Here is a 14784-nt window from a genome sequence, read left to right as displayed (position 1 = left end):
AGGGTTGCCAGTCAATACGCAATGTATTACTTAGGTAATCTAATTTGATCAAATTTAAAAAGAAGTCATCATTTGGGTTTGATGTAAGTTTAATCTGAACAAATTGATTTAAAAAAACAGTATAAATAATTCTTAACTTATATAAAACTTGAGTACAAATTTATTTTTTGTTGTTTTTTTTTTAACTAACTTTACAAACAAGCATTACTGAACACAGAACCAAGACATTTAAAATGTGGCCTTTTCATTAAGACATAAAATATATACATGCTCACAGTACTTTCTTTTGTGCAAAATATATACTGGCTGTACCTTCCTGTACAAAAACAATTTCAGCTTACTTTGCATAGCAGAAAAGCAACACACAAAAAACCCCACTAGATACCTCAAGTATTATAGCAACAAAGTCATGTAAGCCTTTGGAAAAAAAAAAAAGCCAATAACTTTCTCGTTAAGAGCCAGTTTTAATTCTAAAGCATTAATTAAGGTTATTCCAGTATTGAGGTCTTGCAGTACGTGTCCAAAACACGCACTGTCCATCATACAGCCCAAGATATGTGCTGGCTGGTAGCAGCCATGATGCCTGCTACCACACCCAGCAAACAATATCCCAACTTTAGTCTTCTGAGACTTCAAGTTTTCGTTGAGGAATATACAGAGTTCCTTGAGAGATTCCGTCAGTACCATCTGAAGTTGCAGAGAGGGAAGATACTGAGTTTGGACCTCCTGGGGTCCGGAAGAAGTTCTCTGTAACTGTCTGGGGCTCTTGGGGTTCCTTTGGAAGAGAAGGCTAAGGAGAAAAAGAGAGAGTTACTTTCATTTAAAGGGGAAGAAAAAATTCTAGTTTTAGGTCTCTGCAGGATATTACAAAAATAATTTATTTCCCTAAAATTATACTGAGAATATACTTGACTTGAATTCCTTGATATGTCTATAAATGTATATATATCCCCAATAATCAAATGAAAACATGGTTTTTCTCTAATTCTAACTCTTTTTTTAATACGTATCTTAAGCAATACATTATTATACAAAATATAAAAGAGAAATTTCCTGGGAGAAAAAATATTCTTTTACAATTCTATCCTATCCTATTAAAAAAAGCTAACATTAAGTGCAAGAACTTTAGAGTAGAATAGCAGTGTAACAAGAAGGAAAGATAAAGTAGCAAATGCACAGTTTGCTAATGTGTCATCTCAGATCTATGCAGAATCCTCCCTCTAAACCAGTTGTCTCTTCACATCTTGTCATCCTCCAGCTGGCTTCCCTTCCATGACAAACAGGATACTTGTTATTCCTTTCTAACTTCTCCACTGCACTGCACTTAGGCTGGCCTTTATGCCATGTCTTTCTGGGTAGTGCTGATTTATAAAGGTCAAAAAGGTGTTTAGTTAAAAATATTACCTGCTAGAAAGGAATTACCACACTGAACTTCCCACTCAACCCACCAGTGAGGAAACCGCAATGTATTTTTACTTACTTTCCCTTCTTGCAAGTTCTCTGAGCTGTGGCTAACGTTTTCTGGTTGGGAAGGGACTACCATGTGCTGAAGGACAGGATTTGCAGGAACTTGCACACCAGCAGGTATTAGTCCTACATGTTGCAGTGTGAAGTTCAGAACTGAAGAACTTGGATTTGGGGCAGAGCTGGTATTGCTTGAATTGAGACAGGAATTGCTCAGCACAGGTGCAGCAGCTATAGAAGGTGGTGACAGCATTATATTCAAGGGTGTTATATGAAAAGCAGGAATATTAACTGCTTTCAGTTCAGATGCTGTCACTGGAATGACACCTGAAACAGAAAATCAAATATTGAAGGGGATTAAAAATGAGGTCTTGAACCATTGTGTTGTGATTCCATCACCTCAGTGGATGAATCTGGCCCACAATCCCTTAAGCCAGACAACTGTAGGCCTGTTTGATTTAGTACTCACCAGCAATGGGGGAGCTGTATGTAGTGTGCTGCAATGAATGGGTCCCAGCTTTCTCTTTATTCATAAAGCCTGCCTTATTGCCATGGGCACACTGAGTAAGAGGAATAAGATAACCAGATGGAAAAAAAGTCTGAAAAAGAAAAGGAGAATACACCTTTACCCTATACATGTAATAAAAAATGTTGGTTTTTTTTTCCTCCAGAGTTGTATCCCCTCACTACCTTCTTATTCTTTATGCTCTATATCTCAAGGATCTTGTATTCCATGCCTGTACTACCTTCTGTCTGAAATTAGACACAGATGACTCATGGACATGCTCTTTAAAGTAAGACTGCCCTACTGCAAAGACATCAGCTGGCTCCATCGCCAGCCGACAGCCTCAGCGAGGAACTGGAAATCCATCTGGATTAACACAGTGACAAAAGAGAAATCCTGATATTGAGTACTTATGCTGGAAGACAATTCTTTTACCTTTACAAGTTCTGTTTTTGTCAACAGAACTGTCCTTTATTCAGGTTTTCTACAGCATTATGTCTTAACTGCAGAATACCAAAGTTTACTGATGAAGAGAGGTTCATGTGATTCTGTTTCAAAGTATTTGGAGCCTGAAAGTCACTTCATGTCCTCTTATGATGTGCTGTGGTGTTGGACAAAGCTTACCTCAGGAGCAGGAATAGCAAATGCTACAGATATATCTTGTTTAGTTTTGATTTTGTCTCCATCTTCTGGAATATCTTCTCCTCTACACTGGTCATAGCAACTTGCCATGTTTTGATTTAATGTTTCAGTTTTGTTCTGTCTCTCTTCCTGGAAATTGTCCATTTCACGAGTCATTTGTGAGCTATTGGAAGGAGGTCTCTCATTTTTTGTCGAATTTCCCTTTAAAAAGAAGTACATACAAAACCAGAGGCAGACCTTGTAAGACTTTACATTCGCCATTACAGGTCTACAATGATACTTATACAGTTTAAAAATTAGGAAAGCAAGTCAATAAACCAATCTATTTAGTCAACCTATAAGACAACCGGTTCCATGTTATTCCCTCTTGCTCCTTCCCAGCTAGTGGATGTTTGACACCACATGTTGTTATGACACACTGGTAACATTTCATGACTGTGTTGGCAAGCACAATTTAAAGCCTCCTAATTATTTACAGAGACACTAAAACATTGAGCAACTAAGGAGTAGAAAGCAATTTAGACCTAGTTTCTCCATGTGTATCAAGTGTATCTGATCCTCTTACTCTGTGTGCTGTATTATTATGTCTATGCCTGCAACAGTACAACTTTAACAATGCACAACACTGGACAGAAATATTTAGAAGGTATCAGGATTTGGGACGTTCCCCCTCAAGTGACTTTTGTGCGTCCACTCTCCTTCCTAACACCTCAAAAGCCAGGTATGAATAACAGCTAGATGAGCACCCTGAACTACTCCAGAATCACTGTATGAATAGATAACTCTTGACAGAATGTTTTGGGAGTTGTTTGATTTTGACTAACATCTGCACACTTTGGCACTCCTGTAGATCAGTATTTGGAGGGGGAAGACAGAGGAACATGGAGGAAAAAAAATACAGCCTGATCATAATTTGTCCTTTCAAAGGTACGTGTTACATTGCATACTGTGTATTCTGCCTCATGCTTTGCAAATACCAGCAAGATTATGTGATAATTAAGAAATAAATAGATATGGGTGTGTAAAGAAACAAAAAATAGCCCCCTAAACGTCACGAAGCACACGTGTCATCCCTTCAAGCATAATGGTATTTAAAACATCTACATACAGCAGTAGGCTCCTAAGTCACTTTGAAAATGATTAGGTAGCAACATCATCAAGCTATAAAATGGCATTTAAAAATAATTTAACTTACCAGAAAAGTATCAAGGTTTTCCTCATTCCTTCTATACCTTTTAATTAAATGACTCTCTTGTAATGTTTGTGATCTCTTAAGGCACTGCTGTCGTGCAGTCTCTGACTTTATAGTTGGTCTTTCTGTAGTTGTCAGGGTCTTGGTCACATCATCTGTAGCTATCTGACTGTTCCCTTCCTCAGTGGTTATTTTATTTAATACTTTTGAATTAATACTCTTAATTCCAGTTACATTAGCACCTGGTAGAGGCTGCAACATGAAACTTGGGCTGTAGGTTGTCACAGTGTGGGCTTGGGAAGGATGCAGATATATTGTGTATGACACACCAGGAGTATGAGGTAGTATTACTGGTGAGACTGAGCTGTGGCTTGGCAGACAGGCACTGAGGGGCTGGGTGAGAGCTGGCTGCTGTGTGGCTGCTGCGGTGTGAGGAGGTTCAGGCTCGGAGACTATCTCAGGCAAGGACAGACCACATTCCAAAGCTGATCCTGACAACTTCATTTTCATCTCTTTTGCTTTCCTTAATTAAAAAAAAACAACAAAACAAATAAGAAAAAGCTCAAAGATATTTTAGTACCTTTGTGTTGAAATGAACATCCTGACAAATTATTTTCTGCAATGTAAAGACTTAATATGAACTTGGACTAGTCAATTCACTAAACAGAAAATAAGCGGGGAAAAAACAGCCTGCAGTGTCAGGGGTTACTGGTTTTTGCACACTATAGCTCAACTCAAACTGAGGAGAGCTTGAACTTAACAACCAGTGACAACTTCCTTCTGCAAATAATAGAGGAGCCGACAAGGAGAGGTGCCATGCTTGACCTCGTGTTCACCAACAGGGAAGGGCTTGTTGGAAATGTGACGCTCCAGGGCAGCCTTGGATGCAGCGATCATGAGATCGTCGAGTTCGAGATCCTCAGGACGGTGAGAAGAGCGTACAGCAAGCTCACTGCCCTGGACCTCAGAAGAGCAGACTTTGGCCTCCTCAGGAACCTGCTTAGTAAGGTTCCGTGGGATATAGCCCTAGAGGGCAGGGGGGCCCAAGACTGTTGGTTGATATTCAAGGATCACCTGCTACAAGCTCAGGAGTGTTGCATCCAAACTAGAAGGAAGTGCAGCAGGAGGGCCAGGAGACCTCCTTGGGTGGATAAGGAGCTCCTGAGGAAAATCCAAAGGAAAAAAGAGGCTTACAAAAGATGGAAGCAAGGACAGGTGGCATGGGAAGAGTACAGGGATGTTGTCTGGGAAGCCAGGGACCAAGTTAGGAAAGCTAAGGCCCAGTTAGAATTAAATTTGTCTAGGGATATTAAGGATAACAGGAAGGGATGCTATAGGTACGTAGTGAATAAAAAACAGACTACGGACAACACAGGCCCTCTCCGGAAGCTCTCAGGAGAACTGGCTACCCTAGATTTAGAGAAAGCTGAGGTTCTGAATGACTTCTTTGCCTTGGTCTTCACTGGCAAAGGCTCTGACTGCACCACCCAAGTCATGGCAGGCAGACGCAGGGACTGTGAGAATGAAGACCTTAGGCCCACTGTAGGAAAGGATCTGGTTTGAGACCCCCTTAAGGATCTGAATGTGCACAAGTCCATGGGACCTGATGAAATCCATTTGCGGGTCCTGAAGGAGCTGGCAAATGAAGTTGCGAAGCCACTGGCCGTCATATTTGAGAAATCATGGCAGTCAGGTGAAGTTCCCGACGACGGCAAAAAGGGAAATATAACCCCCATTTTCAAAAGGGGAAAACGGATGATCCAGGGAACTACAGACCAGTCAGTCTCACCTCTGTGCCTGGCAAAATCTTGGAGCAGGTTCTCCTGGAAGGCATGCTAAGGCACATGAAAAACAAGGTGGTTGGTGACAGCCAGCATGGCTTCACTAAGGGGAAATCCTGCCTGACCAATTTGGTGGTCTTCTATGATGGGGCGATGGAACTGATGGACAGGGGTGGAGCAGTTGATGTCATCTACCTGGACTTGTGTAAAGCGTTTGACACTGTCCTGTATGACATCCTTGTCTCTAAATTGGAGAGACATCAATTTGATGGATGGACCACTCGGTGGATAAAGAACTGGCTGGATGGCCGCACACAAACAGTTGTGGTCAATGGCTCAATGTCCGGCTGGAGACCAGCAACGAGTGGTGTCCCTCAGGGATCGGTGTTGGGACCGGTCTTGTTCAACATCTTCGTCGCTGACATGGACAGTGGGATTGAGTGAGCCCTTTCCAACCCTAACTGTTCTATGATTCTATGACAAAAAAAAAGCTTCTCAACTTACCACTTGGGCAAACTTACTTTGATTGTTCCTCCAGCTTGTGTTTAGTGATTGCTGGAAGCTGAGCCATTTCACTTGAGAAAGCTGCAAAGTCTTGATGAGTACCTGGTGGGATGGGGGGGGAAAACAAAAAAATGTAGAAGTTAACTTTCATCTTGAGGAAACTGCATTATTATGAGACACATTTAATGAGAAGACGCTAAGACCCTATATTGTTTTCAAACTGCAGCCTGGACTTGATTTGATCAACTGGATGATAGATTACATCAAACAGATTTTAAAGCCTCAACTTCATTTTTTTTCCCTCCACAGAGGACACCCAACAAGAACATGAATATTCTCATGAGACCCCCACTTGGAGCACTGTGTACAGTTCTGGTGTCCCCAACTTAAGAAGCACATGGAGTTGTTGGAGCAAGTCCAGAGGAGGCTATGAGGATGATCAGGGGCTGGAGCATCTCCCACTTGAGAACAGGCTGAGAAAGTTGAAGCTGTTCAGCCTGGAGAAGAGAAGGCTGCGTGGATACCTCACAGCAGCCTTCCAGTATCTGAAGGGGGCCTACAAGGATGCTGGTGCAGGTACTCTTCATCAGGGACTGTAGCAATAGGACAAGGGATGATGGGTTTAAACTGGAACAAGGGAGATTTAGGTTAGATATAACAAGGAAGTTCTTCCCTGTGAGGGTGGTGAGGCACTGGCACAGGTTGCCCAGAAAAGTTGCAGCTGCCCCATCCCTGGCAGTGTTCAAGGCCAGGTTGGACAGGGCTTAGAGCAACCTGGTCTAGTGGAAGGTGTCACTGCTCATGGCAGGGGTTGGAGCTGGATGAGCTTTAAGGTCCCTACTAACTGAAACCACTCTGTGATTCTATGACTGATAGGTAGTTTTCTGGTAATTTTATGGAATGCAGAACTGCTTGATATTAAAGTTCTAAAGCACAGTTTTCACAACAAACCAGGGTTAGAGCTGTTCCTAGGGAAAGGTACAATATCCACATAATCAGCTATACTACACAAACACAAGGTTTGTGTCCAATAAGACATCACACAAAGTCCAGATAGTGATATGTAGAAAGGGACTTAATATTATTCTTAAACCCAAACCAGTGCTATGTCATTCCTGATGTATTTGGTGTGAAAGAGGCGGCTGGAGCTCTCTACATTGTGCTTAATTTGGTCCAGATCTCAATGAAGAGATTTACTTTGCTGCAACTGTGCAAGCTGTGACTGGATTTGGTCCATCGAATTGGAAAAAGGTTCTACTTACACACTGAACACAGGTCAGTTGAGCTTTGTTTTCACTAACAATCTTATAAAGTTTCACATATATATGCAACATGTATTTTCCCTACCTTGTCTTTTAGAACTGTCAAAAATAGACATGCTTGTTTTAAGTGGCATACCCACTTACTACTCCTATGAGAAGATAGTAAGCCTGAATATTTAATGAAGAGTGTGCCTGAGTGAAAAAACAAGCTTAGAAAAAGATACGTACTTGCACTTATTTTAACTGGACTGGTGGGTGCAGACTGGATCTTTCTTCTGTCATTTTCTATACTTTTAATTAACTTTATGAGAGATGGATGCCGAGTGAAGCTTTGCTTTCCTCTTGAAGGAAAAAGTTTTTTTGAACACTGCTCCTTGGAAGGGATTGGTTCTGAAATAGGAGGGGGACAGGTCGTAGAAGTTGTTTCAAGTTTTATACCTAAAAAGCAGAAAAAATGCAGAGAGTTAATACATACCCTGTGCAGATTCAGTAATTCAAAGCAGTTATTTGAGCCTGGCTCATAATTAATACTGCAGCAAAAATGCAAATGCAAGAGTCTCAGTATGAATACATCTAACCCTGTGGGAATACAGTGGTATGCTGTACTATCAAGGACTAATGATAGCGATGTGTCTTCTGCTTAGTTTACTCTGTCTTTTAGGTAAAAAAAAAACAAACTAGCAGAGAAATCAAAGAAACAATCAAAATCATCAGCAGACCAAAAGGAAATGACACATACACCTACCCTGAATACTTGGCAAGACCTCAGGTCCTGTCCATTTGAATGCTGGTTTTCTACCTCTTTCCTCTGTAACATGAACTTTCTTGATAAGCTCAAGGCTACTGAGAACATTCGCTATGTCATAAAGTCTTCTAATTTTGGCTGAAATAAAATAAACAAAGGCAAGTTACAGCAATTCCAATGAACAAGTCAACATACATCAGAATTAGAGTTGTAACCTCCATTTAGCAACTAAAAAGGAAAACCTTTGTAATGGTTTTATGAAAATAATTTTGTGGAACAGGTATTTATACTATGAAATAACATCACAATATAAATTTTATGTGTAAAATAGAATGACAGATACAGATCTAGGAAAGAAAATACTGCTGAGTCTGTTATTCTAAATGTAGCAAAAAAAAAAAAAAATTTGGAAAATATGTTTGGTTCTGTGCAATGACCAAAACTGTACAAATGCTGTAGTAAAAATAAGTATTTTAAAAGGCAGTTATGCAATGGCAAACGTGGGTATGAGGAGGAAAAGACACGTGAAAATCTGACAGGATAATCATCCTGTTTGTTCTTAACCGCTTCTAGGTTGAGCTATTAGGGAGTTTTAGGCAGCAATCAAATTACAGGTGACTTCTGGACTGCGAAGGTAATGTACTTAGGCCAAAGCTTCTGTTGCTGAGGATTTGGGACTGCTGCTTCACCAAGAACATGGTTAAAACACGATACCTGAAATAGACACATGGACAGAATGCCCTGCAAAAGCTTTTATTGTGAGACAAATGTCAGGGAGGAAGAAAGAGTGAAAACAAACACCATCCCACTTCCCTACTGACCACCCACCCAGCCTCTCCATGTTGCCATGATGCAATGGAAAGGAAAACACAAACCGAAACCATCGAGGATCAGTTTCTATTTTGAATAGATACAATTCCACACACAGAAAAATGCAAAGGAGTCTGTCTGATAATCAAGGGAGGGTATAATTTTCAGTGAAACCCACAATTAATTCTTGATCCCTTAAGAAAGAGTAGGGACATTTTTTATTATGATGGATGTACAAACCTAGACCTAGAAGTAACTTTTCATTTGAAGGGAGAAGAAAAGGAAGAAGCATGCAGGGAACTGAGAGCAGGGTAAAAGAATGAAGAAATAATTGGCAGTTACAGCACTGGGTTTCACTTCCTCTCACATGTAAGCCATTAGCAGGACTTGTACAGAATTTCTTTAGCTTTCCAACAAGTTATATGACCAAAACACAGATTTGCATGATTCTGGGGCAGCTTTGGTGAAAAGATGCTGAAATCTGTAAGAGACTGCTTGAGGAAAATGAGAAACTGTTACTGATAAGCAGCCTTGTGACATTGCTTCAGAAAAGAGGATTTAATGGACGTTTTCTTTTTATGTGGTCATTATGTATCAATGCCTATGCACAAGTGGGTTGCTGTTAAAAACTGTTTAGCGCCTGATAAAGGTGTTCAGTGAGTTTTTGAAGGCTCAAATATATTTATGGCAGGAAAAAGATGATGGTATTTTACACAATATGAGCTTGTACTGGAATAGTTCATTTAGCTTTCAATTAATATTGTACTTACTTTTAAACTTGCTTTTATCTAAGTCTTCTAACTGGTCTTCTCCAATCAAGATTTTAGCAGCAACTTCAAGGCTTACTATTTGGGGAGTCGATACAAGAAAGAGCATCACAAATTTCTGGCTCATCACTCGTAAAGACTTGTCTTTCCTGCTATTAACTGATGCTGCAGCAACCAAGAGAAAGGATGAAAGCACTAAGTGACATGGCGGCTACAAACATATTTCAAACACTGAAGAAATTTGGCAGTAACAATTATTATCAGAACAAATGACACAGTAACTAGGTAGGGTCCATGTGGACTCCGAAATCATGTTTTTACATGGCAAGAAACAGATAATCAAGTGGATACCAAGTCTAACTACAAAAAAGAGAGTGTGATGTTTCCCTCTGCATATATTTCCCATTTCCAGACAACTTGTACTATTAAAGGTGCTAATTGCAGGTTATACAACGCATATAACAACCTTTAATTAATACCACAAACAGCTGTAGTGCCTTTCAGGCACTACTACTTCAGGAAAAAAGTGGCCAATAAATGTTCTTTTTCCCAAGTTCATAGATATTTATCATTACAAGCACATATTATTCTTGACATTATAGAGAATTATTACCAGCACGAAATTCCATTCCGGGGAGCTCGACAAAAGACATCTCTGAATTCTCATTTAAGCCAAAAGATCTTTCCATGTCTTCATTTCTTTCCCCATCAAGATCAAATTCATGCTCACATTCTCTTTTCTTGATCATCTGAATTTGTTGAGTGTATTTGCTCTCTTCTCCGACTTTTTTCAAAGCCTGCAGGGTTTTGGAGAGGTTGTGTCTCCCATGCCAAGCGTATCTGTTCTTAGCAAGGCGGCTCACCATATGGAGGCTCTCCAGCACGTTCAGAATATCATATATGCGTCTACGTTCAACATCTGAAAATAACAAAAGAAAGATCAACATCTCTACTACAGAAAATGTTTCACCATTTACCTGGAACATGATTTGCACAGAGAAAGGAACAGTTTCCTATACTTCCCTCTCCTCTTAATATACTTGTAAGCCATTTTCACTGAAAAGAGCCCCTATAGATCTTGCCAGCAAGGAAAAGAAAACAATTCTTGCTTTAGATATGGAAGGACTTGCTTTTCCACAGTTAGATTTGGTTTACAGCATTCCTTAAGAAATAAAACTGGTGCCAGAAGAGCCATTAGACAGGTCTCAGTACAGCTTTAAAAACAACCACAAAGTATTTTGAATTATTTACTGCATGGATTTTAGATAGTCTCATTAAATAACCTTGGAAACTCATGGCAAATAACTGTTTTGTAGCTTGGTTTTGTATGTCTTACACTAACACACTGTCCTTTTCTATTTGTCTCTTACATTCTTGGTTTTGACTGTTTTCTAAAAGAGATGTTATTTTGTACAAAGCATAAATAGAAATTCTGTTTGATTTGCGTTTCATCCCTCATCTGTGTTGCCCAACATATTCTGAAGATAAAACATCACCAAAATTTTACAGCAATATGATTTATAACTTTTGTCAGTGTTATAGTCTGTAGAAAACATTCTACAGACTGTAGATAATTTCATAGCTCTGATTTAAAAAAGCTTCAGCTTAATGTTAGCAACTTATGACTCTCAGTAGATCATCGATGTGATACAAATACAGTGATATAAAATGAGAAAATTAAATTATCATAGAGAGCAGAAAGTACGTTCTTGCTTTGATGTCATGATTGGACAGGAAGTTGGGGGTTCAGCTTGGGAAACGCTAGATCCTACCACAAAAATCCAACCACTAATCCTAGCCATCATCTCTACACCCAAAGAGCTGCAACTGGTTATTTGTGGCACTGACAATAACTTTAATATTAAAGAAAATTCAGAGTTACTCAAATCAGCCAACTGGAGAAACATCAGCTTTTTACAAGGATTGCTGTAAGAATGGAGAGTTTCAGACTGGATTTAAATAACTTTTGCAAGAGTGCACAGTAGGAGTCAAAGTTTTAGGGAAAAAAATGTACTAACATGAATTATAGGTTTACTGGCACATTTGTACCAAGAAATACATAATAGCATATACACCAACGTACTGAGCTCTTCAGCTACTTCATCAAGGCAGATGTATTTATTTTCTGCAGTGCTGGGGTAATCAGGATACCGAGCTAAGAATTTGTGACACAGTAATCCCAGACTTTTCTCTTTGCGGCTTGGTTGAGTTTTTTCATATTCATCTCCCAATAAGTGCTCCTGCATAGGGATAAGAAATAGAGAATTTGAATTTTTTTGACAATATGTAAACATGGATATTGAAGAGCTTCATCGGGAGCACTGTCAAAGGCCCAGGGTTCTCCTTTTGTCTTCAGCTGGGAAATAAAACCAGTGAAGTGTTACCTGTGGTAACTCGTCAATATCCTTACTTATATTTGGTAAACACTCCAAAATCTGAACTTAAAGATGTAGTATGTTAATGTATGACTTTTTATACTGAATAAACAACCCCCAGCTAACCTAAAAAAGCAAATAAAGACACCTTTACAACATACCTGCAAACAGTGTTTTGCCTGTAGGATCACATTTGTGGTGTTTGACAATTCCCTCCTCTGTTCTCTGCTCCGAATCTCAGGACTAGCTGCACTAATGAGCATTTTCAGGTTTGAAGTAGGTGTCCATGGATCTGCTGGAAGGACTTCTTTGGGTTTTGGGGGTGTGGTGAGCGGCTTACAGTCAGGCTGTATCTCTGTCAACACCAAATGTGAGGTAGCTGCTTGTTTCAGAGGGGTTTTCAATACGCCTCTGTATGGCTCAGAAGAATGGTTTTCCTATACACCAAGGAAAAGAAAAATCTGTGATGTTAAAGACCAGAAGTGCTATAATACATTTGTTGGGAACAGTGGATAGAGATCAACTGCATGTTTTGGGTAGCTCAGAATCGAAGGTCACAGTCTTGCTCTGGACCAACACACCCTTCCCTGCAACCATTTATTTGACTGTGCCTTTAGTTGAAGACATGGGGCCCATGGTGTTCTTGAGGTAACTTTCCTTTTAATCTGACAGAGGGGATACTGAGATGAGATCTTAGGCAAAAGCTGTCCTCTGTGAGAATGCTGAGGCCCTGGCACAGCTTGCCCAGAGAAGCTGTGGCTGCCCCATCCTTGGCAGTGCTCAGGCCAGTTTGGGACAGGGCTTGGAACAACCTGGTCTAGCGGAAGGTGTCCCTGCCCGTGGCATAGTTGGAACTGGATGAGCTTTGAGGGCCCTTCCAACCCCAAACAATCTGGGATTCTTTTCTTTTCCTCCAGGTAAAATACGGACGAAATGAATGTCAATCCATAGGAGAAAGCTGTAAAGAACGACTGAAATACGCCCGATTAAGAAAAAAAAAAAGTGGAGCCAGGGAGCAGTACTGCTCGTTACAAAATCGGTGTTAGTCTCTGGGTGGAGTTTTAGGTCATTTCATTGAGGACAGAGTCCGAAGTGAAGGAGAGAGAGCCAGGTTACCGCCACCCGCTCTCTACCCGCGTTCGTCCGCACTGAAGTGGTTTGGCGCCCAGAGGTGCTGCGGGCGGCTGACAACAGGCACCCCAAGAGGGGGAAAGGGAGGGGAGGGGGGGCTGCCCCTTCGGTTTCCCACCGGTGGCGGCACCGCGGAACGAATTACCTTGTCGCCGGTCCCCATCTCCCCGCCCTCCTGCTGCATTCTCCCGCTTCAGGAGGAGACAGGTCCCGCCACAGCGCTCTGCATCGCAGATCCCGCCGGTGCTGCGAGGCGGGAGAAGGGGAAGCGTTACACACGGGACCCCCTGCTCCGTAACGCGCGGGGCAGGCGGCAACACCCCCCACCTCGCCGGGTTCCCGCCTCTGGGCCCGGCCCGCGCGCGCCGCCCAACGGCCCGGCCCCGCCCTGCCCCGGCCGCTGACGGAGGCGGGGCCTTTCCGGGATCCGGTATAAACATTTGGCGCCACGGCCGCGCCCTGGGCCACTGCCCTCTGTTCCCTGTAGTGCTGTCCGTCCGCCCGCTGCCAGCCCTGCAGCCCGTGAGAGCCGGCACGCACCGGGAGTGCTGCTGCCGTCGCTGCACCAGAACGCCCGGTCCCGCCGCGAGTGCGCGGCCGCTCCCGGTGCCGGTTTGAATTCAACCCGCTGAACCGCCGAGGGGAAGGGAAGGCGGGCGGGACGGGACCAGCCAATCGCATCGCGGCCATCCGCCCCGCGCAGCCAATCGGAGCGTCGGGTTTTCCCCGGCCGTTCGCTCCTTCTCCCGCTGCAGCCGGGACGGGGTCTCACGCCGGGGCGGGGGTTTGGCGGGTCGGCGGCGCGGGAAGCCTCATGCCGCCTTCCCCTCCGGGCCACAACGGCTGCTGGTGTGAGGGGCGACGGGCGGGGCGCACCGGCACAGGGTCTGTAATGGCTTCCTAGCGGAGATAAGGGGGAGACAGCCCGGGCAGGGGGCCATAATGGGCTTTAATGGGGCAAGAGGCTGCTGCCCTGCTTGACCGGGGACAGACTGGTCGGTTCTTCCCGTCGCTCATGGCCTCCGCTATCCCTTCCTTCAGGGCCCGGGGAAGGCGGCTTCATCCGGCGGGTGACCGATGTGCTCGGCGCTGTGAGGAAAAACACCCATAAAAAGATAAATGAGGGTTAATAGCTGACTGATTGCACGGATTACTGTTGATTTTGTGGCGAGGCAAGATTCGGTAGCTGCCTGGTATAAGGGGGGTTGTGCTGCTTATCACAGATGTTACAACACTTCTGCAGGTAGAGCTTTACGGGTCACAACCACTTAATTTGGGGCATTTTTGATACTAGAATTAAGTTTGCATGGTAATAAAACCTTCTACTGTATGGTTTCCTGAAAGGAAGTCTTTGAAAACATGTAAATTCAAATTGAAAATAACCCAAGTAACCTTCACTGCACTGTATGGCCAACCTGTAACAGCCAAAGCTCATGCTCTTGGAGTGCATACACACCTTGCCTTGAAAAGTGAGGCTTAGGCTGGGGGGACGCCTGCTCTTTTTCTTTGGTTGTACTTTGATATGATTACTGTGCATTGGCTTCCTCTTGACAAAGTAGGTGTAGTGGCAGTGTTGTTATAGCATAGTTACGTGTTCTGCTAAGCC

General features: G+C 42.5%; 1 protein-coding gene across 2 annotated transcripts; it reads right to left on the bottom strand.

Annotated features, from left to right (window-relative positions):
- Positions 1-444: 444 nt before the first annotated feature.
- E2F8 (E2F transcription factor 8) lies at positions 445-13489 on the bottom strand. 2 transcript variants are annotated; one of them, XM_061453088.1, is made up of 13 exons: positions 13324-13489; positions 12209-12484; positions 11756-11912; positions 10286-10591; positions 9676-9837; positions 8096-8233; positions 7579-7788; positions 6106-6190; positions 3807-4326; positions 2594-2812; positions 1934-2063; positions 1481-1791; positions 445-790 (listed from the first exon to the last, which is right to left on the bottom strand). In XM_061453088.1, exons 1-13 carry the CDS (start codon positions 13360-13362, stop codon positions 617-619), a joined length of 2727 nt encoding a protein of 908 aa, XP_061309072.1. In that variant the 5' UTR covers positions 13363-13489; the 3' UTR covers positions 445-616. The 2 variants fall into 2 exon arrangements, with proteins under 2 accessions (XP_061309072.1, XP_061309073.1); XM_061453089.1 differs by having other exon boundaries at positions 6106-6178; positions 13324-13488.
- Positions 13490-14784: the final 1295 nt, after the last annotated feature.

Source organism: Pezoporus flaviventris, unplaced genomic scaffold (genome assembly GCF_033815535.1).
Source record: "Pezoporus flaviventris isolate CSIRO_AGI_PZ_B2104156 unplaced genomic scaffold, CSIRO_AGI_Pfla_v1 ptg000014l, whole genome shotgun sequence".
Taxonomy (NCBI): domain Eukaryota; kingdom Metazoa; phylum Chordata; class Aves; order Psittaciformes; family Psittacidae; genus Pezoporus; species Pezoporus flaviventris.
Note: the sequence above shows the minus strand (reverse complement) of the source record. Positions and strands in the feature narration are given on the sequence as shown.

Coding starts and splice junctions, on each gene's coding strand:
- E2F8 (XM_061453088.1), bottom strand. CDS start 13,362: ATGCAGCAGGAGGGCGGGGAGATGGGGACCGGCGACAAG. Junction 8,234..9,675: donor AGATAAAAGCAAGTTTAAAA/GTAAGTACAATA, acceptor ATTTTATTTCAG/CCAAAATTAGAAGACTTTAT. Junction 7,789..8,095: donor GGTCTTGCCAAGTATTCAGG/GTAGGTGTATGT, acceptor TCTGCTTTTTAG/GTATAAAACTTGAAACAACT.